Below are 17,284 nucleotides of genomic sequence, written 5' to 3'. Positions count from 1 at the left end.
GTGACATACATGAAGAATAAAAGAATGCTGCGTGTGCTGGGCGGCAAGACGAACTAGCATCCCGGTTGGCTCGCCAAGTGTCCTGACCTTCAACTGGACGCTCACGACCCTTGACGAAGGGGTGAAGGACAGCGCCAGTTTCATGTACGACTTAGAGCCCAAAGTGGCTGGGACTGTTGGGGTGTCGCAACTGACCCCTGTCCACCCGGGGTCACATAGGCACTCAGGATGATTCAATCCGCCCGAACAGGCACCTCTGATGCCACAAGTTCCTGGGCCACCTGGGCATGCTGTTTCTTGCGGTTGACAGGCTGCCGTGCTGTCTTTGCTGTATGCTGGCTCTCCCAAGTCCATTAACTGCAATAGAGCTACGAGACTGTCACTTGACTTTCATCATTCCTGGTGCATGGCACTGACATCATAAATCTGAACGCTTATTAAAACAATACTCGTAGCAGCACTAGTCTTAAAATGGAGAAACAAATGCACAATTATGTAACTGTACAAATATATTTAAAAATAAAGTTTTATTTTTAAACATATTTGTACAGTTGCATACCTGTAGGTTTGTTTATCCAATGTGAACACTTCTGATTCTATATTTGTATCTCTACCCATATATTAGTATATCTATATTTATATTCACATATATCTAGACGACAACTCAAAGTACAACTGTTGGCGCACAAACACGCTCATACACATACACAATGACACAACCTTCCCAAAGTTAGTGCTTTTATTATTGATTTTAGCCAAGAAGCAGAGCAGCGATATTCACTAACCATACATTTCTAAATTCTGTTAGCACTGATTTATTAGTATTAATGAAGTGTACAAAATGCATCTAACCTTGTTTTTATAATAAAAAAAATATTTAAAAATCATTTGACATACGAAATGGTTAGCTTATACCCAAGTCCTATCGCAGTGCTATTTGGAATTTTCCTGGTAAAACAATATTCACTGTGGGTACAGATTTAAACTACCTCACCTGACCATTTATATTCAAATCTGAAAGACACCCATCAAGAAAATGAGGTGTAGGAGCTTGATTCCATCCATAATCCTTCGGTCGCTGCGGCCCTTGAGCTAGACCCCCAATCTGCAGAGGGCCCAGTACTTCCCACGCTCTCAGACCTTCTGCAAGGCCCCAGGACTCCCTAGCGACGCAATGAGAGTCGTCGGACGTCGTCTCGCCCCACCCGAGGCCGCAGATATCCACCATCATGACCACTCCCTGGGAACAATTATTTCGTGCATGAAATTCAGGGAACATTTTACATTTCAAGATAACTATAATATTCCTCTGCATTAACATAATGAAGGTTTTTGTACCTGATGAATTTTTGTGAATGTTTTCAAGCAAGCATACCATGATCAATAAAAGTGGAGTAAAATTCAAAATGAATTCTTTATATTCCAAGCATCATTGCTTTTTTTAGTGCAGCTGCATAATATTCAAAATGATTTCTTTATATTCCAAGTATCATTGCTTTTAGTGCAACTGCATAATGAAAGCATTCATAAAGTTAAGCATATGAATTGCTTTATTTATACTATCTCTCGTTCTTTCCTTCTTTATGAGCAAGCTAATGTTTTTTTTGTTTACAAGCTGACGTTCTTTTTTTGTAAAGTTCTCAGTGATACAAGAATTTTACAATAATGTCCGTTTCACTTTCAACTTGTTTTTTCATTTCCAATAGAAAAAGATACAGGCACGGATAATTTATTATTTTAATGTCATCCGTAACATAAACCTCACGTTTTTTCCTTATCTTTTTCTTTCAAATCTACCTGCGACTAACAGGAATTGTCTAGCTACTAGGTACATAATTCAGCGCTCAGATCACCAATAATAAAATATGAATTTTGATATCACAACTTATTTCAGTTCTACAGATATATTAGCTAAAGCATAACATTCAAAACAATTTGTGCAATGTTCACATTCAAACCTTAATTCTCAGGAAGTGCATCGCGTCTTGTAAAAGTAATGAACAGGTCGCAGTCTGTCATTTGTACAACGATGCTGAAAAGCCCCAGGCCGTTTAATTATAATGATAAACATACAATTCAAGCGACATATTCAACTAACCTGTGAATGCAAGTGGAGGTGTATGGTGTGCCACTCGCCGTCAGTGACAGACGCATTCACTCTGAGAACGAAAGAACTGCCGATCCCTTCGACGATGAACTGAGGCTTACTCTCGACCACTTGTAGAGCGAACATGGGCGAGGGAAGACTCCAGTAGGTCGACCCAAAGAGCTGTGACTGTGGGACGAGGGGACCAGAATAGAGCAGCAGTCCGTGAGGCCTACGCGTCAGGACGCGAAGGGACAGCGTTGTGGGAAGGCACGGAGGGAGAGGTTTCAACCACACCCAACTAGATCCACGGAAGGTCCTTGACAGGATCTTGCACTGGGGACCCCAAGAACCTCCAGGACACACGCACCTACCATAAATTCGAGGAAAAATACGACATTTACACATACTGTCTTTCGTTATCACGGTAAGTTGAGTAGCCTATCTGAGGGCGATTTAAGTACTGTATACATATATAATTAACCACACAACACATTCCATACCTAATGGCATTAGGATAAATCCCAGTAAATGTCGTTACTAGACTACCTCGGCTTTAGCTGACTTAAACTAGTGCATGTATGGAACCTACTTAAAGATAATCCATTAGTTCAAAATTGTCTTCCTCTCTTTATTGCTCCATAATAGCAATTAAATGAAGGGGAAACATCTTTCTGTTCTCTCCAAAAGTCCAGACTTCACTCTTACTAAATTCATTTACATTAATTTTGCGTTTTATTACCTTGCATTTCAGCACTCCACAATTTCCATCCAGCAAAATTTCTCTATGACTACAAAGTTCCCACGATGTTTGAAAACTCATTTACCTAGTAGTGAACGAAACTGCAGATATGCCGCAGTTGTTTATAGTCTTGACAAAAAAGCTTTCGTAGCTAATTTCACATCGTCTTTTCTGCCCTGAAGTACCTTTTCGCTATAAACGTATACATATGCAAAATATTTTCATGACAAAGCCCTACAGCGTGCAATGATAATGCAATAAACACCCTCATCTACATAAATACAGATTTCTTTTATACATCCTGTCATGAAATCCCATTCCTCCTTCCATCAGCTTCAGCAGCCCATACTAAATGTTTACACTAATGATTGAGAATTTTTTTCGGGTAATAAAAAATAATTCGCAAAGGTATATAATACACTACTACTATTTCTAATCTATTATTAAGAGTTATGAAAACAGAAGGGTGTATTAGGTAGTAACATAGTAAAATAAGAACCGCCCGTTCATTCTCGATTAATAATTTTTAATGATTAAAACTGTGCTACGATACCTCTGGAATACTATTAAAGCAGTTACATAATGAAGAAAAACATCTCTTTCTCGCTCGACCCCTGAAATACATTAATTGTAATTACATTGCATAAAAAACAAACCTCTCTCTCTCTCTCTTTCCTTACTGACTATCTTGCCTTGACTATCCATTATCATTCTTTCTCTCTTATTGACGGGTACCTTAGGGTTTAAAGGTGTTTGCAATCTCGCCTGTTAATATTTTAATTCCATTCACATCATCGTTTCACTGGCACGACCAACAATAAAATTAATCTTTTTTCCATAACCATGTCCACATCTACTTTACCAAATGCAGTAAATGTGTCACGCAGTCGAACTTCTCAGTTCCAGAAGTCTTTTATTCCTCACACCATTGGTCTGTGAAACAGCCTCTCTCAGGATGTTGTGTATTTAGAACCTCAAAAGTTCAAGCTAGGATGCAATGCACTGCTGTCCTAAAACAATTCACCCTTGCATTTATTGGTCACTACAGGCTTGTCCCACAGGAATAGGTGTTCACCGTCTGATTAATAATAATAATAATAATAATAATAATAATAATAATAATAATCTTACCATTTTCTTTCACATCTTAGAATGACTTGCGGGCTACTCCATGTGCAAGAGCCCGTACTGGCATAGCACCAGCTTAATCATGAAAAAAAGTTATAATTCTCTATCTCTCTCTCCCCTTGTACATAATTAAAAAACATAACTGACATTACATAAAAAACGGAACCCACCCACCTCTCTCTCTCTCTCCTGGCACAACGTAATGTTTTCAAGAGTTAATCACAATCCACCCACCTGCTTCCCGAAGTGAATCTGACGCACCTTCCTCCGTTGAGGCAACTGGAAGGAGAGCAGGTGGCCGGGTCGTAAGAGGCGTAGCCGTGGCCCCTCGGGCTTCCCGCGGGGACACACTCGTGGGTTCGAACGAGCAGAGGAGTCACTAACGAGGTCAAGTTCGTGTCGACAACCTGGAGAGGAAAAGGGACTCCCTCATCAACGCTCTGACAACAACGCACACGGAACGGATGAAAACTTAAAATTCTGAAGAAATGCAAGTGAAAAGTTTTTGCATTACTGTTTATATGTGTATTCTTCTGTGATGTAAGCATTACCTCAAATCGCAACTTTTTTTAAGAGATGTCTCGGAAATAATTAAATAAACTTTTTAATGAGGAGTTATTTATTTCTTCGTACTACAGACCTTTCATAAAATCGTATACCATAACTATGTCGGAAAAGAAATGCAAATATACAAAATCCTTTCACATACAAAATAAATCTAGATTTGACAATATTCAAAATGACAGTTCTCAAGTTCCTGCACCATGACCTTCATATTGTAGTATTTCTGACTTTCAAACTCCTTCATGTCCTAATCACGAACATTTAAAGCTTTGAATAAGTTTGACATACTTAATTTTTTCGTTTAAAAAAAAAAAACTCATCCTTTCACTAAGAAACTGTCTATGTAAAACTTCCGCCATAAATAAACAGATACTCTTTTAATCGAACGGTATTTTTGAGTTATCAAGAAATATTAGAAATACATGTTTGGCATACTAACAGAGTTGTACGTGTAACGAAAGGTTAATGGCGTTCATTCCAAAGTTAAGAACCAGTTGCCAAACCGAACACAACACTCTGGATTCTTAGTAGTCACCAAGACACGTTCAAATACAAATGCACCCAAATTAACTTTGAGATAAAGAGAAAAATACTAACAGTTTTTGGAGACTCCAAGATAAAATATTTCATTTATACGTAACTATCGCCCAATTTAAAGGGAAAATAAAACCTGTTAAATACAAAGAAACACTAAAATACCTGAAGAGGAAGCGCTGTCGAAGCGAGAGAGGTCACAGAGGCCCCGTCTTCGTAGGACAACTTGAGAGTGGAGAGAGCAGAGTCCTCTGGCCCTTCCAAGTGCGGGGAATAGCCTCCACTCACCGTGTCCTTCTTGGGGACCTGCTGGACCGAGGGTCCTTTCTTACCGAGGAGAGGTGGCGGATCTTTTAGGGACACTGAAAGGCCAGTGGCTTTCTCCAGCTTATGATGAGAGGAGGAAGTCATGTTATTAGGTTTATTTATACCTGCGCTGCCTTTATTCCTTACATTTAACTGTTTATCACCTTTTACTGTCATATAAATCAATAGTTTTAAAGCTATTTTTCTATAAGAAAAAAAAAATCACTTCTCCATTAATCAACCCCAAAAAAAATTAGTCCATGACATTAATCAAAAAGTAATTTTTTTGTGCATACGATACAAAGGGTAAACGTATTTTTATGCATACGTTTAGTTAAAAATTCTCGTCAATTTCCTCTTAACGTTTACATATGCACTATCAAACATAACTAGTAATGTAAGGTGTCTAGTATTTTACCTTTAGTAAGGTCAATGAATTTATTAGATGCTAAACAACTTCAAATTTAACAAAGCGAAAATACAAGGCGACAGAAGTAAAGTCATATTCGAACTTGGTTCAAAAGCCCTCTTTAGAAGTGATAAATCTTAACAGCGTTTCCGCTTTAGATGAAGACCTTTGAAATCTATTAGTGTGTGATGTAGGTCTCCGAGCATGAGTGAGGGCCAACGTCCGTGCCAAAGTGGTAACTCTTGTGTAAAGGCGTCTTATTTTGAACGTCATGGGAAAGAACCGTGTAGCTTATAAAAGAAGAATCTCATTTGGGGGAAACGAAAACGTGAGTGCTTCTGGTTGCGTGTGTAGAGGTGAACTCTTCTCTTTCCTGACTCAGGTCCATTAAAATATGAGCGCGCACTAGTTCATCTAGCTATTTTAACGTTCATTATTAAATTCATTATTTTCGTCAATATGCTTTACCTGGCACAACGGTAGATAAAAGATTATTCTTTTTCTCCTCAGTAAATCAGTATTATACATTTAGGAGACGCATCTAGAAAAAAACTGGGGTTTGATAAAGCTAAAAACATTCTGATTTGGTAATGGATCATCACGTGAACACAAAATAAAGTAAGCCTACTGGTCTCAGCTGGTAGGTTTCTACTTAGAAACCAATCATACTAATGTATAAACTCCAGCATACTATATTAAAAAATTTGTTAGTGTAACAGTAACAGTCTACGGGAAAAGAACCCCACGTTTCACTATCGGAAAATTTTAGAGGATAATGCTGAGTAACATAACAGACTTAGTATATTTCGAACACAATTTAATGGGCGATTATTTTCATGTGTGTGGACTAACATTGACGGGACACGTGCAGTATTAGTTTATAACACTGGCTGTCAAAACGTAATCTACAAAAAGCTTTTAATCTATCAGTCTCTTTGTATGGATTAACTTAACAGTCTTTTTATATGGATTACCTAACACACTAATGCACCACGCAGGTTTTGTCGATCAAATTTTGACTGGTCTACTAAATGCTAGCAGTCAGAATTAATTCTATGATATTACTCAAAGCAGAATGCTGCTGTTTATAACTATCCTGAATATTTACCAATAACACTGAACAAATATCAGAAACAATAGCAAAGAGAAAAAAAAATCAACAACTGCATTCATTATATATACAGGTACTTCACAACGGGGTAAAATAATAAATTAGGATAAAAGAAATTGGTATTTTAGCCATTCCTCATTATTCCAAGTTTCCATTTAAATATAAATGAAACTGTGAAGGAACTGGCTTGACAGTCTCGTCCATTTTCAGATAAATCACCAAACACTCGATTGATGATAGTTACTAATACTAAGTTAACTTCCTTACTCTGTGCGGTAATAACTAAATCTAATTGCTGTAGACTTTTCATAAACAGGGCTATGACTAATGAGCTACTGGGGAAAAATACTACCTTATTACATAACCCTTCTTCCATGAATTGCAGAAAAGATCTCTACTGCTAGAAAAACACGTTCTTCGACGAAGTTATGCGTATTGTTAACAGCTTCCACTCATCCCATCCAATTATGCTAAATTAGCTTTCCATAATATTATAGTCTTCGTAGCATAACAAAAGGAAAGGTCATTGGCTTAATCTACAGTAAAAGCAGAGTCAGCTGTTTATCTCTCTCCTTCAGAACAGACTTTTGGAGGACTATACATCTACTCTTCTTCAAGAATCTACTTTCAGAAGATATACGAGTATTTAGTTTTTGGTAATTTGGCTATTCATGGAAATAAGCTCAAATACTTTTTTAATTGAAGGTGGGGAGAGATGGCGAGGGAGAGGATTTATACAATACAATAACCTCCCTGACGAGAGAAAACCAAGAGATTCTGTTCCAGAAACACGATAACAGTGACTACAGAAGCAATGTTGACTATTACCTTCTTAAGATTTTTTTTTTGTTTTGAGTGGGGCCTTTTAATGAACATGCTGAACTGCCACAACCTCACAAAGCACTTGGAATCAACTCACCTTATCCTTGTGGAGAGACAACAAGCCTTGTAGTTTGACGGGATCTACAAAAGCATCCCCATTATCCTTCACGCTCACCCAGACGCAAGCTGTTGGCGTTGGATGCTCATTGGATGAATTAGTCCCAGCTGACTGTTCCCCGTGTTCTGGGTGACTGGATGAGGATTCAGCTCTTGGAGAAGTGAAGGGGATTGTCGAAGCGATTCCCGGAGGAGTATAATTCTCGTAGACGCTGACGACTTCTACTTCGTAAGGGAGACCTTCGGAAATGATGTCGTGAACTGCCTCCAGGAGCTTCCCAAGACCACCTCCTCCAGTCTTGCGTGGGATAAAAGAGATATAATAAAAATAAAAATAATAATGATAATGTGGATGATAATAAGGGAAATTAATAGCACAGCACGTCTATTCTCCCGTAAAAGTCACAAAACCAAATTCATTTGGTATAATAACAGTAAAATCTCAGTATTTATTTTTGGTACTCCTGCTAACAAATAGACTAGAACACAAACAAACTGACCCTAAACATAACCCAAAGTCCCATCGAGACTTTTGGCCAAGTTTTGTCCCTTGACCGTATCTGACTTCATTCTGTCCACCTACAGTACATCATGGCAAATACATTGCCTTTGCCTCGTATAGTGTAAACGCAACAGCCAAAATTAAATTCTTTTCTGACATTTGAATTTCATGAAAGATAAAAGGTATAAAAGTTCCAAACGCTTGATATTCTTTTTATATATTTATTTTTATATATTTATATAAAGTCAAAAAATAATATTTGCGTAATGTTATTTTATTGGATATTATACTTATAATTAGGCTAGAACACTCTCTGCCTCTTGTCTAGTAAAATATTTGAGATTTGTCCAGCTTTGCAAATTCTCGATGACGGTCGTTTTGTCAACATTTCGTCAGATTTTGGACGGAAACAAAGCGTTCACGAAACAAACGGATTGGTCAGTAACTTATAACTGAAAGACCCCAGAATTACTCACCGTGGGTGTCCAACCCCTGGTCAAGTCGGCTGGAGTAATAGGAGTCAGAATGACAGGTGCTGCGTGGGTCAGGGCATCTTGGGTCAGAGTCCTGACCACCACCGTAACGTTGGCAGCAACATTTACTTGACTCCACACTCGGTCGCTCACCGCAAAGTGCAGAAGGTACCTGTTCCAGAAAATATAAAGGAGGAATATTCTTAATAATTACAATATAACATTCTTAAATAATATTATTTCAACCACTCCAAAACCCCACGATTTATTCTTAATTTAATCAGGTCTCAGAACCTCCAATCTATACAAGTTTTCTGTATTTTAATTTCACGCTGAATTACATTTTTATTTATGCTGAAAATATACTCTGACGTTAATCTTAAAGGTGAACACATAAAATAGCTGCTAATATGCACGGAAAGCAGTGCATTTACTTTTACAGAGAAATACTGTAATGTAAATAAAATCTTAGAAATGTTTATCTTACAGTAAAATCAAATCTTAGAAATGTTTATCTAAGACTTTGTATGAGTTTACGGGAAATGTCAAAGAATGAAAAACTTAATGAAAAGCGCACGCCACCAACTGAGACTTCGCCCAAACAATGTGATCAGGTAGTTTTCATCTCGCAAGTGTTTCAGTCTTCATTATTGGTTTCACCCAAGTATTAATGTGCACGAAATCAAGAAGCCTTAGAACCATAAGCTTGTCTGATTTCACCGCTGGTTTCACCCAAGACAAAGTAATTGGAATTATGACACTTTTAAAACCATAATGTTGCCTACCTCAAGTGGCAATGTGCTGTAAGTGAACATGAGATCAGACGACTTTTAAAAGAGGTCAGGCAACTTTTAAAAGAGGTCAGGCAACTTTTAAATAGATTAGACAAGTTTTAAAATAGATCAGACAAGTTTTAAAATAGATCAGACAAGTTTTAAAATAGTTCAGACAAGTTTTACAATAGATCAGACAACTTTTACGAGAATTCAGGTGACTTTTAAAAGTGATCACGCAACTTTTAAAGAGACCAGGCAACTTTACACCGTGGCACTACGGAGCTTCACTGGTAGTTTCACCCTAGCATAAACGATTGTAGAAGAGGTTGCTTCTCAACTAAACTGATATTTACTGGTGGTTCTACTAAGAGATAACTGCGTTACTGAGTCGACTTTTAAACCATACCACCACCTACCTTCAATGGAGGTTCACTAAAACTTTGCCTGTAATAGAAACCCAACAGCGACAGTTTAACTTTGAATGAATTACCTAGCTTAGGAAATTTCCCGTTGAACTAGTCACCGAAAAAATCCTCCAGATTTTTATTATTGGAATATGAGTAATCACGTCACGTATCAGTAAAAATAAATAAAAAAAACCTTCTCGTTTGAAGGCCACTTCCCCTTCAAGACAGCTTACTAATTTTTAATGGCCTTAACTTCGGTTCATTAACTTACCACGCGAATATCAAAGTAGTTTCGCTCGATAAAACTATTAATCTATTCTAACTTCCTGTCACTATGTAAGGCAAAAAATATTCCATCCCCTCACTTTCCTTCCTGTTCATAACAAGGAAAGTGACTTCGTATGCACACACAAGCATAATATTACATATAATTAACATGCTTCCCAAAGCTTAATGATTCTGAGGATTTGCCAATATTGTCGATGTTACCTGCTGCTCCAAAATTTCATTTCCGCACCACATAATACAATATTATTACGTTAGCTGCCTGGAGGCAGTCTATTGCTCTGCAGGTTTCATATGTATTTAGATGTAATAAGGATAATGATGCAAGCCCCAGCGCTATTATAATGCTAATAATGTAGGTTATACTGTGCTCCTCACTGAAGATATCAGCAGCACTGCACTATCTCGATTAAAAAAATGGCTGAAGTGCTGGTCCAATAGTTCATATATTCGCAAGGGTTCCTCTTTAGTTGGATTTCATAAGCTTCCTTCCAAACAGACCTTAAGTTACTCCTCAACTGAGAAAGTGTTTCACAGAAATAAATTTGACTCACATCGGGACCGAACCCCGGTCTTTCGAGTGAGAGTCCAGGGCATTAGCAACTCCTTCACACAGGTTATAAAAGAAGTTGGAACCTAAGTACTGTGTGTATAGTCCAGGGCATTAGCAATTCCTTCACAGGTTATAAGAGAAGTTGGAACCTAAGTACAGTGTGTATATACACAGTACTTAGGTTCCAACTTCTTTTATAACCTGTGTGAAGGAACTGCTAATGCCCTGGACTCTCACTCGAAAGACCGGGGTTCGGTCCCGAAGTGAGTCAAATTTATTTATATATAATATATATATACAGTACACACATATATACATATATAATTTTTTATTAATCATTTTTGTGATTCTAACTTTTTCATACTAAGACGAATCTCTGCATATCATGGAACACAACGACAGCAAAGACTACAGTATAACAATAATAATAATAATAATAATAATAATAATAATAATAATAATAATATATATATATATATATATTATATATATATATCACTTTTTATAAATCATTTATTTTGTGACTTTGGCTATCGTGGAACAACAGCAACAGCATAAAGACAATATGTAATAATAATAATAATAATAATAATAATAATAATATCCCGAAAGAACACCGTCTTTCAAACAAAACTGATTAAACAAAATAGCCGCGTGGATGAAGTAGAGTTATATAATTTACCTGCTGCTACAAAGAAACTAATTTGACAGACTGAGAAGCTGCAATATAAGCTCAACTGAATAATAATAATAATAATAATAATAATAATAATAATAATAATAATAATAATAATCATCTTCATCTTCCCCATTTACTATATTCAACAATATAAACGTGAAATTTAATAGAATAGAATATCGAATTTAGGCTAAAGGCCAAGCGTTGGGACCTATGAGGTCATTCAGCGCTGAAAGGAAAATTGACAGTAAGAAGGTTTGAAAGATGTACCAGGAGGAAAACCTCGCAGTTGCACTTTTGAAACAATTGTTAGAGGGTGGAAAGTCAGATGGAAGGAAGAGAATATGAACGGAGGTACAGTAAAAGGGAGTGAAATGCATACAAAGTGTCCAGTTGCTAACTTTACTTCACAATAGCTGTCACCTGCAACAGATGCTGTTTCCCGTGAAAGCCCAAGAGTTGTCGGGGGTGAGAACTGCATCACTAGTTCTGATTTACCGTTTCAGCTGACATTCGATTCTTTTCATTTTCCCAATATTTGATACAACTCGACTAGATATCTGGAGTGACACGTGCAACGGAGATTTTAAAAAATACGGAATTATGCCCCGTATATTCTATACGATAAAGAATGTGCAGTCTTTATCAAAATTGAAAATATTAGAAAATTTGTTCTGACCGGTGTCATACCTACTTGACCTCACAGCCATTCGATTTCCTATAGTTTTTTTTACTGGACTTTCAAATATGAAATAAAAAAAAAAACTTTTTCATGTGTTTTATTTTTACTGCATATGGTCCAGTGTCCTCCAGTCACAAAATACCTCCTATCTCACTATTTCACTCACTCGCACAATTTCGGATTTTATCTCGTATCGGGGTTCCAATATTCGTAAAGCAGCCTTTATTTGTACTTCATAACTATAAACACCAGGGAATGAACCATAATCCATCCACATAATTTTACTGTAAAGTTCGATAAAGTATGAAACCATGATATAAAAACGAATGGCCTGTGTCCGCGTTTGGAAATTCACTCTGCAGGGAAAGTGAGAAACCGGTGATAGCCAAAAATATATTTGTGCCGGGAATTTGAAAGATGAACACTTTTTTGTTTTATGCTTGTACAGTACTTTCTCCACTCGAGCCATTAGGTCATTTTGTTTCTGTCTGGACATTATTATATAGTTAGCTACAGTATCTACAAAGCGGTTCAAGGAAAATCGATGGTGAATGTTCCTGATCTACATTCCAAAATTAAGACTTCTCGTTTAGTTACCCATCAAAAGGAACTGATTCGACCAGCAAAATCAAACACAAGTTGATGAGGATGGCTTCACTTAAGTGCTCAATAAAAAAAAGGCGGCTCGCCAGAACGTTGTTGGATGTAAGAGATATTCAGGCAACAGAATTATGAAAAGTGCTCAAAGTAGGTGATTTTTATTTAGGAAATCTTGATCTCGATGTAACAGTGGAAAAAGTGATACGTTATATCAAGGAAGAATCTTGCATCTGTGTGGATAAATTCACGACCCTTGTTTCTAAGATCCCTGTGTGTCTGGAAAGTAGACTGAAGTTGTTGTCACCTGAAATCTGGCCCGTAGCTGCAACTTGTCGTAAACTTTATAATTCAAGTAACAAATATACTTAATGGTGAAATGTTCTTTATATAGCTAATTCAATTAGAAATAATTCAGAAACTGTTAAGAGTCCTCTGCATGATACTGAAATTTTGTTTTTACAAGAAATATTATGTAGAAGCGATTACTTAGCATTACTGAGAGATTTTAATGATGAATTTGACTGTGTTGGGACTGTAGGGGCTCGAGAATCCGCGGGCAGTACTGAAGGTAGACCATCTAGAGGAGTAGCCACATTATGGTGAAAATTTCTTTCATCGTATGTTGTTCCAATTACAGTTGATGGTCCGATTATCGGGTTGATTTCATCGAATCCTAACGACTGTAATAATTTTCTTTCTTAACATTTACTTACATTGTGAGACTCAGACTCCTGGGTCGCATGACAACTATCGCAGCGTACTAGCTAAACTAGGAGTAATTAATCAGGGAACTAAATTTTAACAATTTGATTTTAGTTGGTTATTTTTAACGCTAACCCTTTTATTGGACGGTTTTGGAAGGAGCTCAGCGCTTTTACTCAATCTCTGTCTTTGTCCCGCTAAAGACTCTACGAGTTGACTGGCTCATATATTCGCATCCATCCAGCTGAAGGTTTAACTATATACTTACATATTATAATTCTTCAATATTTTATTTTCCATTATGTTTTGAGTACGAGTTTCATACTGGGAAATTATAAGTAAAGAAACAGAAAATAGAAATTGAATAAATAGTTAACTGGAACAAAGTTAATCAAAGAGAAAAAATCCTTATAACTCGTAAAACTGATGAAATAATTAAGCAGTATAATTATTTGGAATGAATATGTTAAAAGATTTATATGTTACTGCCAGAGAAAAGTTCCCGAGTGGCGAGGACGAGGTAAACCTTTACTTACTGCTTTTCGAGATATAATGACATCAACAAGGACGCCTTTTAAGAATGCTCTAAATTATTGTAAGGAAATGAGAAAATGGTAGCCAAGGAATTTTGGAATGAAGTTCATAAATCCAAAAGTGGTAATGATACCCTGCCATCAAAAATTGGAGACAACGATCATACTATTATCGCTGATAATTTGTTGTTACAGATTTTAGACGATAAAGGTATTGGAGTATCATCGGCGGTTTTATATATATATATCCATATATAATATATATATATATATATATATATATATATATATATATATATATATATATATATATATATATATATATATATATATATATAATGAAGTAGTAGTAGTAGGATTCTTTATTTCTTGTCAGTGATCAAGTATTACACATAAAAGTTGAGAGAAGTTCTTCATTATAGAATAACGTATACCAGTAAAAATACAGAATTATATGGTCTGTTCCTAAAACTTCATTATAAAAACACACTAAAAAGCACATGTAAATTAGTTTTAAAATATTTACATAAAATAAGTTTTAAGTTTTAACTTCTATCCATCAGTAGTCATTTAATTATAATTGACATATTGCAAATATTAAAATATGTGCATGCATAAGGCAATCACAGGAGACACGCAATCAGAGACTCATGATTCTTCACGTAGCATCTGTATCGTTTTCGAAAAGAGAATCTATTCCATAAGTACTACTCCTTAAAATATCATACAAATCTCTAGACAAGAAAGATGACACTTAAAAATGTTAGTATTTTTCTAATATATATATATATATATATATATATATATATATATATATATATATATATATATATATATATATATATATATATATATATATATATATATATATATACACACATACATACACATGTACATATACATATATGTATATATATATATATATGCATATAACATATACATATAATTATATATACATAAATATATAATAAATATACATATATATATATTCATATATATGTGTAAAAATCATATTCAATTTAGTGAAACTGCACAAATAGCTAAACTTCCTTAAATACCACTTGAACCACCGAGTTAACTATACTCCAACTCCAAGCTAAATCATTGTAACATTAAATCCCAAGGGTACTGAATTAAAGTGAAGTGTGGATGTTAAATGCCAATGACAGAAAATGAAGCAAATGGTTCAGATGAATTTCTTGTGTAGTAAATGTACTATGAGGAAAAAAATTAAAGGTATGAGAAATATGTTGATACACAGAAGTGGCAAAAAGGTTAATTATGGAGAAAGGATGAAATTTAAAGAGTTTTGAGATAATGGAATGTATGGAAAATACAATTTAGGCCAAAGGCCAAGCGCTGGGCCTTATGAGGTCATTCAGCGCTGAAAGGGAAAATGAGAGTAAAAAGGTTTTAAAGATGTAACAGGAGGAAAAACTCGCAGTTGCACTATGAAACAATTGTTAGGAGTGTGTGGAAAGTAAGACGGAAGAACGAGAATATGAACGAAAGTACATTAAAGCAATGAAAGGGGGTTGCAGCTAGGAACCGAAGGGACGCTGCAAAGGATCTCAAGCAATGATTACAGTGCACAGGTAGGTTAGTGAAAAAATGACACAAAAGTGCAAGCAGCAAATACTAGGTTATAGTACTGGTGATCGGTTCATGTAATTGCTTGAAGGGGCTAACATAATGGGAGCTTTCTGCACAGCAGGTTCACCCACAAAAAAGGGGGGAGGTAACGCTTCACAAGGTTCACAAGGGGAAACAGCTTATAGTACTGTGTGTGCACGCATGTCTATGCTCCATACGCAAAATACATAAGCCCAACTCGAAATTATTCTCCGAGTCACGTTCCACGGTCCCGTGAGAGATTTTTAAGTAGATGGGGACACAGGTTGTTTTATTGCGGCCAAGAACCTAAGTGACCCTTTAAGGTTACTGAGTAGGCTTCTCATTTCTTTCTTGAAGCAAGTTTTCTCGTTTAACGTATGAAAGTTCAGTGGCTAATATACGGTACTAGACTTTCAGTTGTATCGTTGATAACTCTACATGTCCTTTCTTTTTTATACAAAGCTACCTATTTTGGGGTAGGGAGGGTGACAACGTTTTAAATTCATAAAAGGAAATTTAATTATTATATATTATCGCTCATGGCAAAATAGCTGGCAATCATTATTTAGACTACTAGTGCTTTTCAATAACGTCACAATTGTCGAGCATAGAATCTTAAAATAATCTAAAATGCACATTCTATAGTTTTCAAAACTTTTTCCAAATTGCTTGTATTATTTTAGGTATGATGATTGCGCCCACCCGAATCAAGTTTCAATGATGAAGGTGTTACAATGATTCTGATCCTGTCACAAGATGATAATGCGATTATATAAACTGTACAGGAAACTTTGGTCGACTTCCTGCTGAACGATCACTTCCAAAAACTGTCATAGGAATATAAACTTTAATAAGTTGACAAACATAATAAAACGGGCAACCTAGAATGCTGAACAAAGAATGTCAGTGCTGTAGTACTAATTATAAAATAACAAGAACCATAAATAAAATAAATGTTAACGCGAAAAAAATTACACAGAAAAAGATCTAGTAAAGATCAAGTGTAAAAGGAAATGCAAAACGAGGCAGTTTTTGCGACAATAATGCAAAGGGGGCCTTTCACCTTAGTTGCCAATGTAGGGGACACAAAAATACATGATTACACGACAAAATGAAATAATGTACAAATAACAGTTCAAAATTACTAATGCTGTGAACATTCACAGATCAGGGAATTCATTATCAATACTAATTCCTCCTTGCGTATAGATGACAACTGCTCGTTCAGTGACAAAAGCAAATCCTGTAATTCTTAGGAAGAGCTCCGCACGAACGTATTTATTAATGAAGTTTTTCGACTGAACAATACAGAAAGGGTGTATATGATGCAGTACAGGTGAGGTACCTTTAAAAAATATCCGTCTTTTGTTTATACTTTTGCGTTAATCTCCGAGGGGCTGATACTAAACATGGCGTCCCATAGAGCTTTTCTCCGTAAGAGCATAAACAAAAGACAGAGAATGTCTCACATTATTTCCGTACATATACTGTACACCCTGTTCTATACTGTTTAGCCCCCAAAAAATTCATTAATAAACAATAAGTTCGCGCGGAGCGCTTCCTAATTACAGGTAAATCTAAAAGCAGAATGACAATCATTTTTGTCCATGCATTTGGAAGTATTATTCAAGCCTGTCCGAGTGTCATACCAATCTTTAG

The 17,284-nt window shown here is 36.0% G+C and overlaps 1 protein-coding gene across 2 annotated transcripts in view; it reads right to left on the bottom strand.

The window, feature by feature from the left end:
* The window catches only part of LOC136833746 (neural-cadherin-like), a 60,414-nt gene that overhangs the window by 14,718 nt on the left and 28,412 nt on the right, over positions 1 to 17,284 (bottom strand). Inside the window, exons 9-15 of one of the 2 annotated variants that reach the window (XM_067095971.1) lie at positions 8,798 to 8,966; positions 7,800 to 8,117; positions 5,220 to 5,441; positions 4,191 to 4,363; positions 2,099 to 2,456; positions 995 to 1,240; positions 10 to 357 (exon numbers count right to left, since the gene is read on the bottom strand). In XM_067095971.1, the coding sequence (XP_066952072.1) occupies positions 10 to 357; positions 995 to 1,240; positions 2,099 to 2,456; positions 4,191 to 4,363; positions 5,220 to 5,441; positions 7,800 to 8,117; positions 8,798 to 8,966 (1,834 nt within the window). The remainder of the gene's footprint in view (positions 1 to 9; positions 358 to 994; positions 1,241 to 2,098; positions 2,457 to 4,190; positions 4,364 to 5,219; positions 5,442 to 7,799; positions 8,118 to 8,797; positions 8,967 to 17,284) is intronic. The other variant, XM_067095972.1, reaches the window with a different exon arrangement.

This window comes from Macrobrachium rosenbergii, chromosome 52 (assembly GCF_040412425.1).
Source record: "Macrobrachium rosenbergii isolate ZJJX-2024 chromosome 52, ASM4041242v1, whole genome shotgun sequence".
Lineage (NCBI taxonomy): Eukaryota > Metazoa > Arthropoda > Malacostraca > Decapoda > Palaemonidae > Macrobrachium > Macrobrachium rosenbergii.
Note: the sequence above shows the minus strand (reverse complement) of the source record. Positions and strands in the feature narration are given on the sequence as shown.